The sequence below is a fragment of the Taurulus bubalis genome (genome assembly GCF_910589615.1).
Source record: "Taurulus bubalis genome assembly, chromosome: 9".
Taxonomy (NCBI): domain Eukaryota; kingdom Metazoa; phylum Chordata; class Actinopteri; order Perciformes; family Cottidae; genus Taurulus; species Taurulus bubalis.
This window is the reverse complement of record NC_136597.1, coordinates 2,859,822-2,883,320: the sequence shown is the minus strand read 5'-3', so window position 1 is coordinate 2,883,320 and position 23,499 is coordinate 2,859,822. Positions and strand designations below refer to the sequence as shown.

The window sequence follows — 23,499 nt, the reverse complement described above, 5'->3', positions numbered from 1 at the left end:
AACAGTCTCCTGACGCCTCATGACTTCGAGCAAAGCGCCACTTCCTCTCCCCTTGTGGGCGTCGCAATACAAATGATGGCAAGAGGCCGAGGAGAAGTTGGAAGAGGGAGGAGGCACAATTTTTGAAACAATCAACAGTTCGACTCGGGGGGTTAAACCTGCCCCGCAGCTTCAGCTGGGAATGGAGAAATTGGAAAACAACAACCCCCCAAAAAAAGAAAGAAAAGGAAATTGGAAATCAAGCCCCGCCCCCTGGCCGCGCCCGCCCTCTGGTGGCCGGTTGTTTCACGTCAGAAGGCCCATTCGGGTGAGCTTGGCTGACAGGAAGGAGTGGAGGACGAACACCACCGGCTTCGGGCCCGAGTGGAGGTCAAACACCTGGAGGACGGAGAGACAGTCGCTTTATTACACTTATATTAAACTGCTCTGGTTCCAATCAAAAGGCAAACAGTTATTTGACATATTGCATATAAAATTGAGTAATGAAAGTAAAGTGTCTTTGCCTTTTTGCCACGTAAAATTGATAGAGCTGTCATTACATGGGTAACTCTTGTCAGGGGTTGTGATGTGAAAAGAATTTTAATGCCTTTTATAAAAAAAAAAGCTACCTTTGAAAATTGTCGTGGGAGCAGCGAAAGGAAGTAAAGCCACTTTAAGCCGCTGGTCATGTGATCTCATCTATACTTGTTTTTCTATGTTATTACCTGGCTAATAATTCAACATGAAATTACCTTTTGACTCATCGAATTATCAAATATAACTGAGGAATCAATGATGAAAAGTTACAGTAGCTTTGTGTCATACACCGAACTACTAGAACAACGATGGTAGTGGTGAAAAGCCATGTCACAGCACATCACACGTCTCAGCTCACCATCTCTCCCTCTGGACCCCCGAAGTCAAGGTAGAGGTTGCGTATCCCGTCGTCGGCGGACATCTTGAGCTTCTCGTACGGGTACCTGTACAGCACAGCGCCCCCTGCTGGTTCCACCGGCTCCCTCATCACCATGAAGCCCTTCTCGTAGTGCAGCGTGAGCCGGACGTCCTGCCTGTTCAACGTGCACCCTGAGAAGAGAGGGAGAGGGAGGGAGAGGGAGAGAGAGAGAGAGAGAGAGAGAAAGACTCACGTTATCTCAGTCTTGGAACCAGAGAAATTCAGCTGGCTGCATTCTGCAAACTCACCACCAGGTGTCACCAAATCGCACAGATTATCCCTTTAAATGACTATGAAGTCATATACTGATAGGTCCGTTGTGAACTCCCTTTATTAAGTAAAGTTCCAGCAGGCACACTGTCCGTCTCCTGAAGGACATCTTACTCAGACAAACTTGATCCACATCATCGGAACACAAGCCTTTGATCTCAAAGCACATTTCCACATGTTACTGTAACCCTTTTGAATGCCTCTGCACAACTAAGGACAGGGAGAAGAAGGAGAGAGAGAGAAAAAGAAAGGCTGAGGCTTTCCAGTGCTGTTCCGGCAGCCAACCATTGTTCTGCAGCGAGTGGGAACATTCCCCTCTGCTGGCTCCGCTTCTCCCACACAGAGCTGCTGCCTCTGAGCCGCTGCACACGGCCAGCCAGTTCCTGTTGCAGTCAAAGCACTCTGACCTTTAAAGGCCGATATACATTAAACATATTTGTATCTATGCAAAAAAAAAGAAAGAAATCCCTTATGTATGGGGTTCGGTTTGGGAGCAAATATTTGTCTAGAAAACTAACTGCCACTTAACTGGCGGTGGTTTCATGTAAAGGTGAACCCACATCCTCTGGTTAAAGGTCTGCTGACTCCCTACTGCTAACCGGTGTGTACAGACTCCAACCACACACACACACACACACACACACACACACACACACACACACACACACACACACACACACACACACACACACACACGGCTAACACCTGAGGTCGTAGCCTGTGGGGTTGTATTGTATTGCACCGCATGATGAAGTGTTGGACAAAGAAAACACTTGGGAATGACCTTGGAGCTAAATCAAGAAAGATTTTAAGATCTACCCTTGATAAAAAGCAGATATTTATACAACTTGGTTCAAGGCTGCATATATACCCATGAAAAGGTAAAGCACATCTCCGTCATGGTTTTCATTTTATCTGTATGTAACAAAAATACCAAAGAAAATCTGAAAATAGTCAATAGCCATCTATAATATATGGATATGCTTATTCTACACAAACTATAAACAAACAACTATTCTATCAAATGTATACTTTTAGATTTTCTTTGGTATTTTTGTCATATACAGATATACAGTGATGATTGCTGGGTAATATGTACGTTGACGTCTCCATTTGATATCGTAACGAGACGACGCAAATATTAAAAGTAAAAGTCCTCACTATCGATCATTATTACTTCATTGGTTGTTACTGTCTGAGCCGCAGCATCTAAATGTTGCAGCCCATCCAGGTGGAAATTTAACTACTTTATAATACTGCATGGTGGTTAAACCTTTGCAGTATTATAAAGTAGTATATGTGCATCATATTTTGTATGAAAACTCCAACTGGGAATCCAAATCCAAAGCGACACAAAGCATAGCATCGACCATTTCTGTCTCCGCTACGCATATCTACGCTAATTACTGGCATTACTGGCACATATTATTGTTTCTTACATTCCTGATTTTAATTATTTTTTTCATCCAAAACTTCCATACTTCATTCGCTCCCTTCTCAAACCAAGATTTTGGCAGGCTAGGCCCACTTAAGGCTCCGGTTTACTCCGAAGTCCCACCTCTGAGCTGGTAGAGCCAATCAGAGTTCAGGATTAAGGGGGTAGCGAATCAGATTTCAGGGATGGCCACTCCAAATTACACTACTCAGTTAAACTGCAAGTGCCTTAAACCTGTGTCATGAGATGTCACTCACTCACTCACTCACCGATGGAGACCTCCTTGATGAGCTCAGCGGCAGCGTGGGCCCCCTGCACGAGGGCTCGCGTCCATGACGACAGATCCCAGTGGGTCTCCACTCGGAAGATGTGGGACTCGATGCCCCGCCCTGTGCCCGTCCGGGTGGCGAACACCAGGTCCGAACCCTGGGCCGGAGAACCCCGGGCGCCGCCAGAATGAACCAGTCTGGAGGCAGGGACACCAAAAAGACTCCATTGACGTTTGCATGGATAATCTGCATTGGCAAGACTGCCCATGACATTGATTTGGTTCAGCTGTTGTTTAAAGTTGCCGAGGGGATGGCGAATCCAAATGCATTTTACCATAAATATTAATATCTGTACCCTGAAGAAATTAGAAACCCATACTACAATTATGATGAGTGAACTGTTGGGAGCAGAAAGGTCAAATCTGTAAACGAGTAGCGTCATCTCTGTCTCCCCGTCTCATGGCGAGCTGTTCCAGGTCGGTGGTGCTCACCTTGTGGCTAGCAGCGGGTGTGTGAGCAGAGGCATGGACCAGGACTCTCTGCTCCACGGCACCGATTCGAATAGCAGGATGTCCTTCTCCGTCAGGGCCATGACCACTGGCTTGTACTGCTGCCGTCCACCTTCCAGCTGGACCTACAGACAAAAGTCAGGTGGAGATGTCAATACGCATAGGTATAGTGATGTAGTTTGACGGGGTACAGGTATAGTGATGTAGTTTGACGGGGTACAGGTATAGTGATGTAGTTTGACGGGGTACAGGTATGGTGATGTAGTTTGACAGGGTACAGGTATAGTGATGTAGTTTGACAGGGTACAGGTATAGTGATGTAGTTTGACAGGGTACAGGTATAGTGATGTAGTTTGACGGGATACAGGTATGGTGATGTAGTTTGACGGGGTACAGGTATGGTGATGTAGTTTGACGGGGTACAGGTATGGTGATGTAGTTTGACGGGGTACAGGTATGGTGATGTAGTTTGACAGGGTACAGGTATAGTGATGTAGTTTGATGGGGTACAGGTATAGTGATGTAGTTTGACAGGGTACAGGTATAGTGATGTAGTTTGACAGGGTACAGGTATAGTGATGTAGTTTGACGGGATACAGGTATGGTGATGTAGTTTGACGGGGTACAGGTATAGTGATGCAGTTTGATGGGGTACAGGTATAGTGATGTAGTTTGATGGGGTACAGGTATAGTGATGTAGTTTGATGGGGTACAGGTATAGTGATGTAGTTTGATGGGGTACAGGTATAGTGATGTAGTATAACCATAGCATGGTGATGTAGTATAACGGGGTACAGGTATAGTGATGTAGTATAACGGGGTACAGGTATAGTGATGTAGTATAACGGGGTACAGGTATAGTGATGTAGTATAACGGGGTACAGGTATAGTGATGTAGTATAACGGGGTACAGGTATGGTGATGTAGTATAACGGGGTACAGGTATAGTGATGTAGTATAATGGGGTACAGGTATAGTGATGTAGTTTGATGGGATACAGGTATGGTGATGTAGGTTGACGGGGTACAGGTATAGTGATGTAGTATAACGGGGTACAGGTATAATGATGTAGTTTGACGGGGTACAGGTATGGTGATGTATTATAACGGGGTACAGGTATGGTGATGTAGTTTGATGGTGTACAGGTATAGTGATGTAGTTTGATGGGGTACAGGTATGGTGATGTAGTTTGATGGGGTACAGGTATGGTGATGTAGTTTGATGGGATACAGGTATAATGACCTAGTTTGACGGGGTACAGGTATAGTGACCTAGTTTGACGGGGTACAGGTATAGTGACCTAGTTTGATGGGGTACAGGTATAGTGACCTAGTTTGATGGGGTACAGGTATAGTGACCTAGTTTGATGGGGTACAGGTATAGTGACCTAGTTTGACGGGGTACAGGTATAGTGACCTAGTTTGACGGGGTACAGGTATAGTGACCTAGTTTGACGGGGTACAGGTATAGTGACCTAGTCTGATGGGGTACAGGTATAGTGACCTAGTCTGATGGGGTACAGGCATAGTGACCTAGTTTGATGGGGTACAGGTATAGTGACCTAGTCTGATGGGGTACAGGTATAGTGACCTAGTTTGATGGGGTACAGGTATAGTGACCTAGTTTGATGGGGTACAGGTATAGTGACCTAGTCTGATGGGGTACAGGTATAGTGACCTAGTTTGATGGGGTACAGGTATAGTAACCTAGTTTGATGGGGTACAGGTATAGTGACCTAGTTTGATGGGGTACAGGTATAGTGACCTAGTTTGATGGGGTATAGCAACAGAGGAGTTAAGTAGCTCATCCTGACAGTCTGGCCTGGATTTTGACAGCATTGTGATAAAAATAGGGCGGTGTGTTCGTCTGAGTCACGGCTGAGGGACTGGAGTTACAGTGAAAAAAGCAATGACACCAAAACCATCACTGTATTTGTGAGCGCAGCCGTGGTGAGTAGGTGGGCTTCCACAGGAAATGGTGCAATGCATGGAAACTTGCATCTGTGTTTCCTGTCTGGGCCCGGTCAAGATAAACACAGCCAGACATCCAAGCATTCAACGTGGCCTTGAATGAGCACTTCATCAAAGTGAAAAGATAATATTCAGAGTGAATCGAGAGTGACCTTGGTTCCCTTTTCAATGGACACGTTTCAATTCAGGACTACAGATAATTCAAGAAAACAAACTCTTCCTGTGTGCTGCTGCAGAGCAGAAAGATCCGAGTATGTGCAGTGATTTAGGAGTTTGTACTGAAAAACGGATTGGAGCCCCATCATAACGCCATGAACTAGACTAAACTTTTACCAAAGAAGAAAAAGGTTTGATGAGACATTTGTTTGCCTCTGAGTTTAGCAAATGCAGATGTTGACCTTCAAGCAGATCCAAAATGAAACAAGCTGTTGGAGCCCGATAGTAGCTGTGGTTGTATCGATGAAAAACTTTTTTATCTGACATTAATAATACAACAGTACTACAGCTTGTTGGAAGCATGTTTTTACACTTTTAACAGAGCTAGCTCAGCAGTTTCCTTCTGCTTCCATCATTTGTGCTAAGCTAGGCTAGGCTAGGCATGTGCATGAACTCGATGTTCAGAGATAACATTTCTGTAGCTATAGTTGAATCTTTAAAAAAATAAAAGTTTCAGTCTATTTATGTAGTTATTTGCTATATTATGATTTATATGTTTGAGTGTTATTCTTGTCTTTAAGCTGTTCTTTGACGCTGCATAGAATTGCATTGTTTAAAGATTAGCAATAAACCCGAAGCAGCTGAATGTGTCCCAGTTTACTTCCTGTACGTGAATGACATCATCTGACAGGAAGTAAACACGAACCCAAGCTGTTGCCTCGCGATGCAATTTCCCCCCCAAGCCGTTTAAAGCAAGATACCTGTTCGGCCAGCCAGCCGATGTGTTTGAGGTGGGGGTGCGCGGCGGCCGAAGACGAGGCCCCCAGATAGGCGTTGATGTGAGCCAGGGTGTGCGGCAGTAGCGCAGCAATGTTGGTGTGGACGGCGGTGAACCAGGAGTTGGCGGCGGGGCCGTCTTTGCAGCGCAGCACCACCGTGTGCTGGCCGTCCGGGGAGTGGAGCTCCAAAAGTCTGAATGGGACACGTATGAGCTGCATCAGCAACCGCACACAGGCACGGGACAAACACATGTGGAGGGTTCTCACGGAAAAGAAACAACCACAACCCCAAAAAATGGCACGAATATTAAGGTCAGAATCTCAGCTTTTGAGAGTGAAATATTCATTCATACATGTTTCATAATACATGTTATTCTTTTAAATGAACTTGCAACCAGCTATTACATGTAGAATTGTTGTATGTAATCTCCTTAGAGCTTCGTTCATATCCTAGAGAGATTAAATTATGGAATATTCAAACATGACAGGTAAAAAAAAAAAGATATTATCTTTTTTTAAGTATTTTTAAAATAAATACTGTCAGAAAAAGTTTAATAAAAAGCTAATTGTCACTGCTTTTTTTCTTTTTCTTTTCTTGTGTAACCAGTATATACAGTATGTATATATACACATACACACAATATGTATGTGTGTTTATGTGTATATATATATACACATACTGTAGGGCGCCATATTTTTTTCCCTCTAAATTGGTTGATATTAGTTTGTGTTAGTGTGCGGTTTTATTTTTTAATGAAAAGACATGAAGTGAAGTAGTGCTTTTGGAAGCAAATAAGATTAAATTGTGAGAGTTCTCCAGGTTAATACTTATAAAAGGCTTGATCATTTTTAACTGATCGCAATTGATGACGCGTGATCGATTAATATCGAGGCGACTGTGAGAGCGTGAGCTCATCCGAACGGATCAAACTGCTTGGGCACAAAAAACCTTCAGTTATGAACAGAAGGATGTGCGTCATCTTTATAGTAAGGACGCTTAAAGATCTGTCTGTTAAACTGAGCCCAATAGGAATTCAACGTTCTCTCTCTATAAAATACAGGGGTAAAAAAACAACTGCACCTAAACTCCCACACGCTCAGCCTCTTTCCACGTCGTACCTGTTCTCCAGATCGGGCATGGTGAGGTTCCTGCTGATGAAGCACATCTTCAGGCTCATTACTTTTCTGTCCTTGGAGGAGGAGCCGCAGTGTTTGGGCGACCCGGAGTCCTCGCTGCCGCTGTAGCTGGGCGACTGTGGGCGGACGCCGTCCCACGGCAGGTCGGCCACCAGGGACGGCTTCTTGAAGAGCGGAGAAACCTCGCGGATGTACTTCACTGTGGAGACACACAGAAGAGGAGATAGTGTATCAGCCGGACGTCCGACTCTCGGCCAACACAGGGCGGTAATTGAGTGGTTGATATGGATACTAAGCAGGAGCTCAGGGGCAATTGATACCCAATATGTTTTTATTTGTTTGAGAAAAAAGTAGTGAAGTCCGCTTCACATTGGTACTGTATGCTACACTTGATGTTCGAAAATGACTCTACTTCTCTTGATGTATTCCCTCAGTAAACATGAGTTTATGTCTAGTTATACAGCGGTTTAAAAAGTAGTGATTCAATGTTGTTTTTCTTTTCATTCAGCCTTTATTTATGCAGCGGGACCCAATGATCTATGGTTAACTTATTTAGGCTTCTATGTTTCCCCCCCACTAAAATGATTTAAAAAAAGACGTGTCCTGTGGCAAGATATTTTATTGTTTTAACAAACTGTGAGGTTAAGTGATTCCAGTATGTTTTAGTACCATTTTTAAGAGTTGTAATCATATCATATTTATTATTTGGCCAGGGTGATTGTGATATTAAATTGTTTATAACGTCCCAAGCCTAATTGGAAGCGGCCTAATTTTGTAAAGCTGCAAAAAAAATATTGAGTTTCAAATCAGCATCCAATGACTCTTTACAAACGTAGCATCAATGCTCTACAATCTATTATCGTCTATTATCTATCGTTCCTTCAGAACGTTTCCTCGGGATGACCTCCGTCTCTGAACCGGCCACATCGAGCAAAAACCTTTTACAAACACGAGAGATCCACGGAGACGTCTCGCCGAGATAGAATAAACACGACGGGTTGCTGTAGTTCTTCAGAACAGCTGTTAAACATCCACAGAGCTCAGAGGGAAACAGCGTGTTGATAGTTTGGACCGTCAGTGGGATTCCACCCAATAACACCCCGTCACTCAGGACACATGGAGCGGCCGGCCGTGAAAACCAGGCCATGAGGAAACACTCTGGGAAGTTTTGTGGAAGGAGTCCGCACTCAATCTGCTTTTAAACACTCTTTGGGGCCCCGGTTAGGGGGCGATACTTAAAAGAAAAGAGAGTCGCAGAAAGCTGCCGCTCGCCTCCGTCGACGCTCAGCTTGTAAACCAGACGGAAACCAGACTGGGGCCCGGGTCTTTGTCCAGAAAATCAGACCTCGTTATTCACTCGGCGAGTTATTGGAACGGGGAAGGACACTGGTCACGTTACGACCAAGCACCTGGAATGTAAACAGTCCCAGCTACCTTCCAATAGGTCTTAAAAAGGACATCGTGGTCCCCTGTGTGAACTTATCTCTGACGAATACGAGAGGACTTGGCCGTACGGCTGTGAGCTTGGCAGGTCGGTGATGGATTCACTTTCCAAACACGGTCCCATTCCGTTGTGACCTTTCATCCCGCCTTGTCTGGGCCCATTCTATCTCCGCTGCGTTCCTCTACTCGTCCGAGCGTGAACGCGAGAAATGGTGTCGTTGTAGGGAACCCGACTCTTAAAGAGGCGAGGTCACTCTTGAATGTCGACCGGGATATTAGGTGTGTGTGTGTGCGAGTGTGTGTGTAAACGAAAGCTGCAGAAAGGTAAAGTCTCTAAAATGAGCTCAGCAAACAGAGTTCACGAGTCCCTGCATGCTTTGGGCGTGAACATCACGCCGTGCGTGGCTCAAGAAGAGTTAAAAAGGCGGAGCTGGTTGCCAAGAAACCGAAGGCCCGGTTCAGCGGCCTCCACAACCGCACCGGCGCGGTCTGGGATCATTTCTGCAGACGTAAGTGGTTAGCGAGTGAGAGAGAGAGTGTGAGAGCATTCCCCAATGCCCATGTTTACGTCTCAGGGTCGTATGGAAGAGGATGATGATCGGATAATAATCGGATTCACCGCAGAGATGTTCGGCCGAGATATTTTCCGCCCGCGAAGCAGACGGGCGGCCTCCGCTCGGGTCGTCTGTCTGCAGTTATTTGTGATAGCGGCTGCGATCCTGCGCTTATTAAGACCGCCCCCACTTTAATGACCACATTATACCAAGAACTGGGATGTAGTTCACAGTGAATGAAGATAATACGTCAAAGTTGGTATTAAATAACCACAACCCAAAAATTCTATGGATATCTTGGATATTCTATATTTCTATACAGTCATTTTGAATGCTTGTTACCGGGTCCACTTCCCTGCAACGTCGGGCAATCTAAGGCCCTCTATGTTTAAGTGTTTACAGGTTTGGCAGTGAGGAGTACGTGAGCTAGTTAAAAGGAAGCAAGAGAATGTCATATTTGATATTATATTTCGTGGTTATGGGTAATACTGGGGCAAGATCAGCAAAGAGAAAAAGCAAAGCATTATAAAAGTTGAGTTGGATGATCCCTGACGGCCAGTCGTGATTATGCATATTATGATTCTCTGATTATGAGCGTGATGAGCAACATTCAGCAGGCAATTCACAGAAGTGATGATACAGCAAGAATCTAGTGTGCCGAGAGAGAAAAAAGTAAAAGGACCCAGAGTGGAGCCCTGGGGAACCCCAGTGCAGTGAAGGGATCTCTCCACACATCAAATACAGGCTTGTGGCTGGAAAAGTCGCTGTGTAGAAGTGAAATAAACAAAACCTTTAAATGTGTTAGTGCTCGCCTTCATATCTAATATCTGTGACTGGTAAATCAGCCAAATCTGAGCAAGAGGCCAAAGCCACACACGCTTTGTGTAAATAAATACCAAAAGCTCTCACACTCGCCGTTGGAAATGATGTCTGGAAAGTCTGAGTTAGACCAAACGCATACGTGGTGCATCGCCCACACTCTCTGCAGCGATCTATTTGATGTCAGTCCTAACCGATCGTTGGTTACTTTACCTACAGCAAGCCTGAATAGGGACAAACTGAAAAGACAAGCCTTTTAATCAAGGGAAAGAGGATATGGGAACAATTCATTTCCCAGCACCGGTAGAGAGTTTCACAATGATGGTGGTTCTGTCTGTAAAGGGGAAGGTGACAGCCGGGTATCATCACTGTTGTGCGTGAGCACTGACAGACTTCACATGAAGAGCTGGTCCGTTTTTTAGCATTCCTAAATCTTGCTACTGGACTTTATGAAATTGTTGGTTGGCAACCTCCAGCTGATGAAGTCCCTCCAATAAACAATAGTTAGAGAACCTGGAAGTGACGATACGGCAACAGTCGTTTCAATTCCGATACCAGTATCAGAATGAAAGGCCACTCATGACTAGGGTTGGGTACATTATGTCATGCATCAGCTCATTTAAGCTACACAGGAACAACAACATGTGTCACTTTCTACTTGATCAGTACAGCTTGCCCGATCGATGCGTTAGAGCTACACATCTGGGATCAAACGCTCCTGTGCACTGTGTTATTTTCCTGATCACGCCTCATTGTGAACAACACACCCGTACACAAATCAGCAGAAGGAGCGCTAGTTAGCGTTAGCGGTTAGCGGCCGGCACAGTCCTGCTTGGCTAAATGACAGAGCTAACAGCTAACATTGACGGGGGTTCCATGGAGCTACATTAAGATGTGTTCAAGCTCCATTTGGGAAAAAGAAGTAAAGAAAACATTGTATTGGATGAAACCTCTCTAAATGTGACGCCCGTAAATAAGGTGCTGACAAACTTGTGCATAATCTTCTGGCTCTATCATTTTAACACAATATGTATAATAAGGTTATTGACTTCCTGTAGCCGGGCTGAGACCCCGCTCTGCTGCCGTGAAGCTCGGTTGTGTAACGTGTTGGCAGAGCGGACCACTGTACATCTGCTCCTATTCAACTTTTTGTTTGGCTCAGAGAAAGGGCCGAGCGCGGCCGCCGTCTTTGATGTAGCCACAGGAATCAGATCCCTGGTCACGGGACGCGGCCTCTCTGAACAGCTGAGATGCTGCACACACACACACACACACACACACACACACACACACACACACACACACACACACACACACACACACACACACACACATCAGGCCGCTTCTGTCGCCTCCAGATTGGATTCTTCAGCCCTACCAAGCCTTAGAAAACAACCATGGGAATATGTGAAATACCAGCAGATGCGTAGAGGAGGTTTACGGTGGCATTTGGGGGCCTTTCAGTGTTAGAAATGTCTCATTTCCTTTCAGCTACATAATAAATCTGCCTCATCTCAGATCAAACATCATGAGAGACAGATTTAGTGCTTTCTGCTGTCCATTTGCCTCTCTTCCTCAAATGAACTCTGTTAGCTCCACTTCTGCTTCTAATTAGGTCTGTACACAGAGGACGAGCAGCTCAACGTGTGTGTGTGTGGTCTCACACACTTTTGCCACTGTGTATGCATCCACAATAATGTGTGGAAAGGAGATTCCCCTGACATGCCAGCCAACATCCCATGAGGCGCTCCTCTGCCTCCCTTCTGTGGTTTACCTCGGTGTCGTTATTACGCAACCACACAGAATCGGTTGGAGCGAAAAACACAAAACAAAAAGCTTCGACAGTGAAATGAGACACTGCAATCAAAATGATTACAAGTAGAGTATATATGTGCTTACAAATGCATTAATGCAGATCCACAAGTTGACACAGGTTACTTGCAAAAGAAATCAGTGTTTTAAAATTATTTTATTCATGTGAAAATGATTGGCCAATAGTGACGTGTTCCACACCTTTGATTAATTTTAATCACTATTATATTTTTACTTGCAAAAAACTGTTTTTAGTTTGCGAATCCTAAAGCTGCCAAAAAATACTTAAATAACTTGACAAACTATTGATTTAAAAATGATTGTATTAATATAAAGAAATTATGAATAAAAAAGTATTAATACAAATAAATATAATTATTATTTAAAAATAATAATAATTAAAAACACATTTTAATTAATTATTTGCAATGTATTAGTATTAAATCATACAAATAACTCAGACGTGGTCCTGCAGAGTCCATATTAACGGTAGCCTGTCCTAATGGATCCATCAGAATCGGCAATAGAGTCGTGTCGTTCCCTCACGAGATTCAGATCAACAGCAATTAAAGCTTGTATTATTATTACAGTTTGGAAAGTTCACCTCTCAAACTTGTTCTGCTTTATTGAATAATAACGACACAGAAGTAACCCAATAGCAAAACACGCAGGATGGACAGAAGAAGAAGAAAAAGGATAATATGCAGAAGAGGAGTGCAAAAGGCAGAGGAGTCTGACTCGACACATACTTGGTTGTGGCGAAAAGCTATCCGTGAAACTACCCGCCTTCCACTCTTCTTTCTCACCACACACACACACAGGCCAAAATAACAAAATAATAGCTTGCAGAGCAGCGAATGAGGCAGTCAGACCCCAGCCTCTTTATTTTCCCCCCAAAACTGCCCAGAAATTCCCCTGTGGTTTGGCCTGCTGCTCTCCCCTCACTCGCTGCTCTCTCTCCTCTCCCTCCTTTATTCTCTCCCGTCCCTCTTCTCTATCTACAGGCGTCCGTCTCTTCAGCTGTCCCCGTTCCTCGTCCCTGTCCTCCATCCTTTCCCTTCCCTCTCATAAAGTCTTACCTCTGTCTTTCCCTTCCTAATCTTGTCCCTCCCTCTTTCTTTCTTTCTTTTTTACTCCCTCTCTTAGCCCCCTCACTCAAAGTCCCTTTGTGCCAGAAACCTAATGAGAACAATGTGTCAGAATGTATGTGTGTGTGTGTGTGTGTGTCTATATGTATGTGTGTGTGTGTGTGTGATAGATGCCTCTGGTATCCACATGTGCAGACACATTTACAATAGCATCATGAACATGTGTAAAGATTGTACTTCATTTCTCTGCTTTAAACAATGTCATACTTAGAAAGATAACGACAGAAGCTAAAGCTACAGATCACATTTCGACTGTGACCCAATCTTTCTTATTTTCCTCTTTGAAAATACACAGATTTGATATGACGCAATCAATAAGTGTAGTTCAGCTTTAATTCAATGGATTAAACAAAACTATCGCGTTAACCGTTTAGGAATCAAACCATTTGTACACAGTCCCCATTTTCAGAGGCTCAAAAGTAAATGTGACAATTGTCTTGGCCTGTTCAACAGCTGTGGCCTGTTCTCTTGTTGTTTCAGGACAGATTAAGCAGATCAAAAGGTCTGCAGATGATTCAAAATGTTGAATTTGTATTTGGTAGCTGTGAACTCTCAGCTTGAGGACCAAAGAGGTGTCAATAAGGGAAGGAGGCCATAAACAAGCTGACAAGACACAAACCTATCAGCAGATAGCAGAAACATTAGGATTGACCAAGCCAACAGTTTGGGACATTCCTAAAAAGAAGGAATGTACCGGTAAGCTCACCAACACCAAAAGGCCCAGAAGACCTCGGAAGACATGTACAGTAGATGTAGCCGAATTCTTTCCTTGGTAAAGAAACCCGTAATAACATGAACACTGAGGTCAGGAACACTCTGGAGGAGGGAGGTGTGTCTTTGTAGAAGTCTACAATCAAGAGACGCCTTCATGAGCCTGAACACAGAAGGTTTACAACAAGGTGCAAACCACTGGAGACTGAAGGCCAGATTACACTCAACACATCTGAATGAGCCGGATCAGTTTTAGATGAAGGTTCTTTATGAAACCAAGATGCTTGCACCAGAATGATGGGAGAGAAAAGTGCAGAGAAGTAAAGGAACGGCTCCTGATCCAAAGCGAACCACATCACCTGTAACGTGGTGGAGCGGTGCTGTGCATGGGCTGTGTGGCTGCAGAGGAACTGGTCACTGGTGGTCATTGATGATGTCACAGCTGGTAGAAGTAGCAGGAGGAGGTTTGAGGTGTCTATGGCTGTACTGTCTGCTCAGATTCAGACAAAACTGATTGGACTGACCTGTACCGATGGGTAACGACCCAAAATATACTGTGAAAACAATCGCAGACACAATGAGTACTAAAACCTGGACACGAGTCAACCTTTTACCTGAAATAAAGTCCGTGGTTCACACAAACTGAAGAGATTTTAACGTTTTGTTCTACTATAAAATAAGTAAACAGTTCATTTTAGTGCTTTTCTGTCACGCGTCTAAATGAGACAACTACAGGTCCTCACCTGAACGAGTCCTCCGTTAGCTTAGTGCTGATTTGTTTAAAGCCTAACGTTAGCGCTTAAATTCTTCCGATTGCACGCTTCAAAAATCTGAAAAGTAGCGTTCAATTGTGAAGATTATCTTGCGTAACAAAATGTATAAGTGTCATAAACATTTGTTTGCCACAGAGCTTATTTTCTGCAATAATCCCAAATCCAATAGAAAAACCTCTCAACCTGTCAAGGGAACCAGTGTGGTTGTCACTTCCTGGTTGGCTCACAAAAACACATCAACCCTGTCGCTCTCTGCTATGGACGATCTAATGTCTCCACGGACCACAACAAGAGGAAGTATTCCCTTCATCCCTCAAACACAGAGTCACACCTGCCCCCTCCTCTCACCCGGGTCGGAGGAAAAGCCTTTGGGAAATCACGCTGTTGGAGTGTAAACACAGTAAAGTGTGTTTATCTGCAACACCATGAAATTACATAAGTCCGTTTTCTAAAGGCCAGTGCATTCATAGTATGTGTATTTGAATATGCGTGTCAACTTTCTACAGAGGATAAAGCAGATTAAGGACCAAAAAAAACAAAAACACAATCATCATTCTCTACTGTAGTGGCTGTTCATGATTACAAATGTCCCCACGGAGAGGAAAGGCTGGAGGCTTCAGTACAAATATGCAATCTGAGAAATCGGCATTAATACGTTCTAGTAGCCGATTCCTCGACATGCTACATTGTAAACAACAAATCCATTTAAAAATCGGCAAAAGGGGCGCAACCGGTAGTTAGTTAACGTTAGCTGTTAGCGGGCGGTCCTGCTGGGCTAAACGGCAGTATTTCCGACAACTAACTTATTCAGACACGTGTTGTATTGTAATTTATTCCCATCATGCCGCTCAGAGTAACCATAGCGACCGCTTCTTCTGCTAACAGATAACGTACGGAGGTTCCATTCACGTACATTACGGTGCGCTCAAGCTCCAAATAGTAAACATTAGCATTGGGTTAACGTTATCAGGATATGTTCAAATGTAATCCTGTAAAATGTAGCTTTGGATGAGTCACAGAAATATACATCAGAGAGGTAATTATGATCTATTTAACGTTCTAACACAAACTACTACCGTAATCTTACCAAATTATGTTCTACTTTGCTCCTCATTTGAATGTTTTATGCAAATAACCACTATAGCTGAGATTAAGAAAGTAGAAGAAAAACATTTATTTAGTTTTTTCTATTTTGTTATCTTGTCCAAACCACTAGATTACGATAATTTATCAACAGGCCGATATTTTGTATTTTGGGTTAAGTAGGTTTGTCTATCTGGCAGTAAAACATCTCAGCTACTCCAGAAGATCCTTCATGTCATGTGTTCCACACAGGAGCCTGGACTAGACTCACCTGCTACTATTGATTCATAGATTGATACGTTTATTTTTGATTTGATCATCATAAACAAAAATGTTATTAAAATAATTTTACAAAACATACATTCTGATGTGAAGAGGGTGTTGTCACTAATATCCCTAACTAACTAGTACTTTGACTCGTTAATGAGGCATCGATGGTTTCTTGCCTCGTTTGTTAAATGGCCAAACTCTTTATCATCTACATCATATAAAATAACACATTAACTAATGTTTTAATGCGACCCTCAGGAGTTCACGAGGTTTGAGTCGGACTACCGTACTCCACAGTGTTCAGCTCTTCTACAGGCACTCGGTAACGTTATATAACGCGCCGTTTCAACTGGTCGGAGCATTTAGGTTCAAAAGGGCGCCGGGCCAAGTGAAATCTGCTCCGACCAGATGTTTCACTATGGCGGCAAATGAATGCTTCTTTGAGCCAGTTTCCAGTTCACTTAACGACAGCACAGCTGGTGAAGCAGCTCACAGCATCAGGACACGCCGCCAAACACACACTCAACTCCGTTTAGCTCAAGGGACGGCCTCAGGGGAAACAACGGACTCCACTCCCAACTGACTATTTACGTTTAGACTATTGGTTTTGGTATTACTATAAGTTTTCTGAAATTGTATAATATACAAATTGAGCGTTATTTTATTATATGTGTCATTTTTCATTCATTTCCAGAACATAAGACAGGTTCAACGTTCTTGTTTCATTTTGTTGTAAAAAAATCCTGTTTTTAGTATTACATATTGTATAAATCAGGTCATGGAAAGTTTGGTGGATGCAAGACAAGTTTTCAGATTTGTTGTTTAAATATGCAAATGATGCATTATCTAATGGTCACTTTAGTGAATTTAGGAGAAATCTACAGACGCAAACAGACAAAGTAAAAAATAAACAGATAAATGTGTATTTTGGATGTTTTCTTTCAACTGGTCTGAAAGAATTCAATTCAGTTTATTTTATACAGCCCAACATCACAAATACAAGTACAAAGAAGACGTCTTAATAGATACAGAGGAACATTTGGAGTCCAATCCCCACTTTTAGCTCTGATTTATTTGCCTTGTCTCAGAGCTTTATGGAATCAAAAGGCAACAGAAACAATGATCTGGTTTCTCAAGGTAATTATCTGACCTCACTGTGAACCGTTTTAATTAAAAAAAAAAATATTGAAGAAATAGTCTATTTGACCCTGAACATTTTTCCTATGTACATTCTCAGAAAGAAACCTGAAAACAATGTGTGGTATTATTGATGCATGCAAAACCTACACGGCTGGATACCATAAAAGATTGGTAGAATAAAGCTGAACGTTGTGTGGCCTCATGATGTATAATAAAGTAAAGGCTATTTAAGTTTCTGCATTGGGAAAATTGTAATAATCTAATTTAAAAGACGTCTCTTTCTCAATGTAAGAACATGGAGAAAGTCTTTTTAGGACCCAGAAGTTGTAGTTCTGCCGTTTGGCCACTGCAGACATGAGGGGACTTGTTTCTGAGACTGAGCTGATTGGACACACTTGACCGTCCCAGAATGCATTGAGGCTCTCGAGGCCGATGCTCAATAATTTAACTGGTTGGATAAAATAACTAAACAGGATGCGAGCGGCGTTAAACCGGCCTTATGTTTTTTTTGTTTTTTATAATTGTGGTTTGAAATCATGTAAATTGTGCATATTTGAAAGAAGTTGTATTTGTGTTGCCGTCCTCAGACACCATTAAATGTCTCTCACTAGCTGACTCCATGGAGCAAGAACTCGTTTTACATGAAGGAATATATAGTATATTATATATAAATGTATCAGCTGAAGCAGTGCTAACTACTCGGTGCCTGTCACATTCCAGGAGTCCATTTAACATTCTCTGGCTGGACACCAGAGACATAACTGAGATGGACATCACAGGCTTCGGACCTCCTACTGAGACGGAGCTGACAAACTGGCGTGGCCCCTTCAGGCGGGCTCCCGCCCCCCCGGGCAGCGACACGGTGAGCGGACGGTGGGCCGGCGTTGGCCGCGCAACAAAAGAGAGGCGGCGTTACTCGTCACGGCTGTCCCCGTTTCCCTCAATGGCCCCTGTGTCTGCTGAGGGCTGTTTTTAGTCCTCCAATTACCCGCACAAAAGAGCTCCTTCCACCGAACGGCCGGATGACCCAATGAGACACAAGCTTCAACTAATCACTGTGACATGTGGGATATTATGTCAGTCAGCTGGCGATGGGGGGGATTAACCAGCAGCGTGTCATGTGTTAATGGGCAAAATAACTATTATTCATTCCCTCTGATGGCAAAACAAACCTTGATTCTAACTAGGGCCAGGTCACGTGGAGAAAAACAAATATCATGATCTTTTTTTACCAAATACCTCGATATCGATATTGTAGGGTGGGAACAATGATATTTCAAAGTAAAAAGCATCAGCAATGTGGATATAATGAGTAAGTGAGTCAAATACAGCTAGAAAAGTCTGGTTAAACATGACTTTACTGTAATTCAGCCTTTAAAAGCGGGAAAAAAACAACACTTGTGCCATATTACAATATCCAAAATTTAGGACGGTATCTGGTCCCATAATTTATCTATTTATTAATTTATATATATATAATATTGATATATGGCTCAGCCCTAACTCGGCAGCCTCAAGATGAAAGCCTCCATGACACGCATGGAAATACAAGTTCATCTATGGCAAAATAAAATAAAACAACCCATCATCAAAACAAGTGATTTTCTTTCATTAATAATGAGTCAAATGGAACCATTTGTTTGAGTACGTTTCAATAATTTAAAAACAGAACGAAATGACTAAATGTATTTATTTGATTTGGCTCTAATCTTTTACCCAGTGTATTTTATTTATTTAATTATTTTTCTTAACTCAATTTGGTGCACTGGTCTCTGTTTGCGTCCTGTCAATCATCTTCAAAGCACTTTGAATGCCATTAGATTGTTTCAAAGGGTGCTATATGAATAAAACCCGACTGGTCTCAAATATTAATGAAACTTCTTTGAAACAAGTTTAATAATCTAGTGGCACTTGACAAGATTATCCCTCTTGGATACGAGCGAATAAGATTGAATCGGCCCAAACAAGATACCGTGACTCCGGCATCCGGCTTTGAGCCGAGAGCCAGCGGACGTGAACGAGAGCGGCACGGAGGTCACAGTGTCGAGGAGACAAGCGACCTCACGCTGCAGCTGCTAGCCGTGTAGCCACAACTAGACGGACCTATTCATGTTCATATTCAACGTGCTTCTGAATGAGACGGGTTGGTGCATCATCCCCGTCTCCCTCCGTGCTTCTCTCTCTCCTCTAATGCAACAAGCAGCGATAACGATCCCTGTAGTGTGTTGCAAGCATGGAACCATCCAAGCCGCCACCGGTGTTGACCTTTGCCCTAAATATGCACATGCAAGCGGAGGTCAGGAATGTGGGGCACCTCAGCTAATTGTGAGAACATCTAGGAGGAGGAGGGGGTTGTGTTGTGTACACGGCGCAGCGGTCTGGAAAAACTCCAGCCTCGTTCCTGCTTCCTTCTCAGAGCGGTGGGAGCGGAGACGTCCCGTCCCAAACTGACAAACAGTGACAGGCAGCTGACACATTCTCCCCCCCCCTCCCCTCCTCTCCGTCTGCGCCCGAGACGCACTGCAAATGTTTGTGTTCCGCACCATGTCAGCTGCAAAAGGCCAAAATTCCACCGGTGGTTTTCGTCACCTTCCTAAAATAATGTCATGTTTTGACAAAAATGATGTTCTTGCCTAAATCATCTCCTCATGATACTGGCCACCTCTGGTAACATCTTCTCCATCCTCAGTTGAACAGATCATGTGACCCCTGTAGACTTAGGCCATTTTACAAGCTTTTCAAGATGGCATTTTGAAGCTAGCATTGAAGCTAGCAATTTAGTTAGCATTTTTGTCAATGAAAATCTCACTGGAACATAATATCAGTAATCATAATTTCACCGGTATAACAGTGTCTAGAGGCAGATTGTGCACCATATTACATTTGGTCAAGTTTTTTGTGTTTTCTGAAAAAATTACTTGGGACATTATTTTAGGAAGGTGATGCAATGATACTTCCACTGCGATACATGGTGTGTTTGCGTCTGCATATCTAGAGATCTCCATCCACCAGCTGATCAAACATTTTAAAAAGCTGTAACAACACCATCATGTGTCATTTCTGGTTGTGTGAAACTGATTGGTTGATCCCATTTAGTGGAGGACTGACACCTTCTAGGACGGTTTATTTCGGGAGGTGCAGGAGCAGAACCCGTTTCGACTGGAGGGGGAAATGTGCCGCACATTGATTCGTCCCCACAATTCCTGCTCGTCAGTATTCACCCGGCGTTCGTTTCCGGGCCATTAACCGCTGCATTTAGCGGTTCCTGGCCTGAAGTTTTCCGAACCCCCCCCCCTCCGCCTCAAGGGCTCTGTGGAGCACTCTCCCTCCGAGTCACTCTTTTTACCACTTTTCTAAAGAGGGAAGTGTTCTAGATCAGCGGCGTTTAGGATCCCAACTCATCTCCATGGAGCTGTGTGAGGTCCCACGTACTGATCCACCTCCACCTGCCACTCCCTACATTATGGGCCTCCCATCGAAGGTTTAGCACACTGATCTACCTCTCAAAGCAAATGATAACAGTTGTTGTTGTGTAAGTGTGTATGCAGTTTATGAACTTCAGTAATTCCAAAAATATCAGGATTCACAGAGCTAAACAACAGTGAACGTGTAGTTTTCAACTGGTTGTGCTGCAAAAGAACAAAAGTGTGGGACATTATACTTGTCCATCAACGCGACGGATTCTTCACAAATTGAGCCAACAAACTTCCCCTTTTCGGCTCGACCTAATCAACCGAGGAAAGGTTTTCCCCGACAAGTAATCAATGTGGATCGAGTAGTTCAGACCCCTAAAGTTCAATAGGAAACGACAACTGGCCCACAGATGGCCCCCCAGCCGTAGTTTGGCCGCCACTGATTTAACGTCGTTAAGCGGTTCATTTAAAAAGGCCACAGTGGTTTCATTATATTCTGTTTCGCAGTCGTATTGGACAACAAACCTTAAAAATACACGTGAGAGAAACTTTTTTTAAATGCTAATTCCTGGCTAAAATGTACAGTGGACTTACATCCAGATATTACTTCTTAAATCTGACACTGTGTATATGTACATTAGCATCTAAATGCAGTGAGAACACATTTCATGGCCATATGGCCCTTAATTAACCTTTGTGGACATGATTACACAGTTGTACTCCAACACACTTCTGCGTTTATACTACAGTTGGTTGTATATTGTGTTATGTGTCGTGCAACAGGCGGATTCCCCACATAGATATGTGTAAAAGTGTATTAAATACAATATGTTCTGGTATACTAACAAGATAGTGCATTCTCTGCATCTCTCCTGCACAGTGACCTCTTATCTCCAGCAGGCCGGCCGACAGAGGAGAAGGTATCTGACCCCGGACTGTGACCACAACTGTGCTTCGCCTCCTGTTTGCACTAATCAAAGGCTTTCTGCTGTTGATTTGATTGAGGCCCCGCTCCTCCTCCTCTGGTCCCAGATCAGCTGGTATGGATGCTGTGCAGTAATGCTTGTTCTGTGGCACAAAGTTAAAACCCCCACAAGAAGGTGTGGCGTCTCGAGGAAGTTCACAAAGCTTTAGTGATGGCAGTGTGCATCCTACTATTTAAAAAAGGAACCAATGAATGCACTATCTTGTTACCTTTGGGGTCAATTTGACCCCATTTAATGTTTACGTCTCTAAATAAATGATTGACAATTTTTTTTTCGTCATAATTCATGACTTTTCCTAATTTAATGGGGACAACTGGGTAAACATAAAATGAACAACTTGTCCTGTACACATATCGTACGCATCGGTGTTCTTTGGGGTCAATTTGACCCCAGGCTTTTTTTCACTGTGTAAAACAAGAAAAATATACATTTTACACACAATGGTTTTGGTGCTTTTGGATGATATTGAGGTCACTATAATCTTCAGAAAGCTTTAGGGCCCTAACCTTACTTAATATAGCATAACATATTGTATTTAATATACTTTTACACATACAGTTCTGGGGGCAAAGCAACTAGTCATATATATATATATATATATATATATATATATATATATATATATATATATATATATATATATATATATATATATGAAATGTATTTTACTTTTCAGACTGCTTTCTGAGTCTGAGCTTCAGGTTCAGGTTAGACTCGTATATATTAAAAGTAAAAGTAAAAGCACCAAAGTCAACTGACGCGCCCGCCAATAGCGCCTGTGCAAAGGGAGGTAACACAGAGGTGTGCAGCCGGACCACAGCAGCCTAATCTCGGCCTTTCGCAAAGTCCTCGACCTCGCGTGGGCCCACTTACCCTCCAGCGTGACTTCTCTCCCCGCCTTCTTGAGCGCCTGCACCGCCAGGTCGTGCGTCGCCTCCCGCAGGTCGCTCCCGTTCACCGACAGGATGGCATCGCCCACCCGGAGAGCCCGGCTCTGGTCGGCCGCGAGCCCGGGGAAGATCTTGGAGATGAGGATGGGCATCCGGTTCTCGCGCCCACCTTTGATACTGATCCCCAGCCCGCCGGACTCCTGTTTGACAACCCGGACTTTCCGCACAGCTTCCGAGGAGCCGTCCAGGCTGACGGGCACGTCGCCCTGCCTCGACCCGAAGCTGGACCCGGGGCTTCCGTAGCTGGACCCGGGGCTTCCAAACTCAGAGTTTGTGCCGTTATTCGGGTTCTTCCCGGGGCTGTTGGGACCGTGGTTTCCGTCGTGCTGACCCCGACCGACACCCCCGCGCCCCGGGCTGCCGCTGCGTCCCCGACCCGCCTGGTTGTGGTTCTGGTTCTGGACTTGGTCCGGACCCGAGCTCGGACCGCGGGTCCCCGGACTCGCTCCCGGGTCGTTTCCGTTCGACATGCCATTTCGCGGGCCCGCCGACGAGTTGTTGTAGTCCCAGTGGTTTCCCCCCGGTCCCGCCGCCTCGGCTTCGGCCGTTAGAGTCAACGTTTCCCGGGTGAGTTCGGCGGCCACTCGTATCCAGCGGTCCCGGAGCAGAAGGTCCAGTTGGCCGTTTTTGTCCGCTCTGGTCCAAACCGCCATTCCTAGACGGGGTGAGCTGCTCCGAGGCGGGCCGCGCTCACACGAAAGTCATCTTCAACTTTTTCCTCTTTTTTTCAGAGAGCGCACAAGCAGCGACGAGGCTCCACTGGCCGCGTCGACACACCCACTCCCACCGTGTAGCGGGCAGAGGCCGGGGACACGCAGGAGGACCGCCGGGAGAGAGGACCGAGGGAGGGGACGGGAAAAGAACAACTGTCTGTGATGAGCCAGCCGGAGACGGCTTGTTGTTGAGTTCAAGCTCTAAAGCCGCCCGACTTCCACTGG

General features: G+C 44.2%; 1 protein-coding gene across 1 annotated transcript; it reads right to left on the bottom strand.

The window, feature by feature from the left end:
• Positions 1 to 275: 275 nt before the first annotated feature.
• On the bottom strand, positions 276 to 23,214 carry sntb2 (syntrophin, beta 2; the record flags this gene model as incomplete). The annotated part of the gene is made up of 7 exons (XM_079224346.1): positions 276 to 378; positions 875 to 1,065; positions 2,909 to 3,105; positions 3,400 to 3,542; positions 6,305 to 6,515; positions 7,442 to 7,658; positions 22,485 to 23,214. The coding sequence occupies 7 exons, from the start codon at positions 23,212 to 23,214 to the stop codon at positions 286 to 288; spliced, it is 1,782 nt and encodes a 593-aa protein (XP_079080472.1). The 3' UTR covers positions 276 to 285.
• Between the last annotated feature and the right edge of the window lie 285 nt (positions 23,215 to 23,499).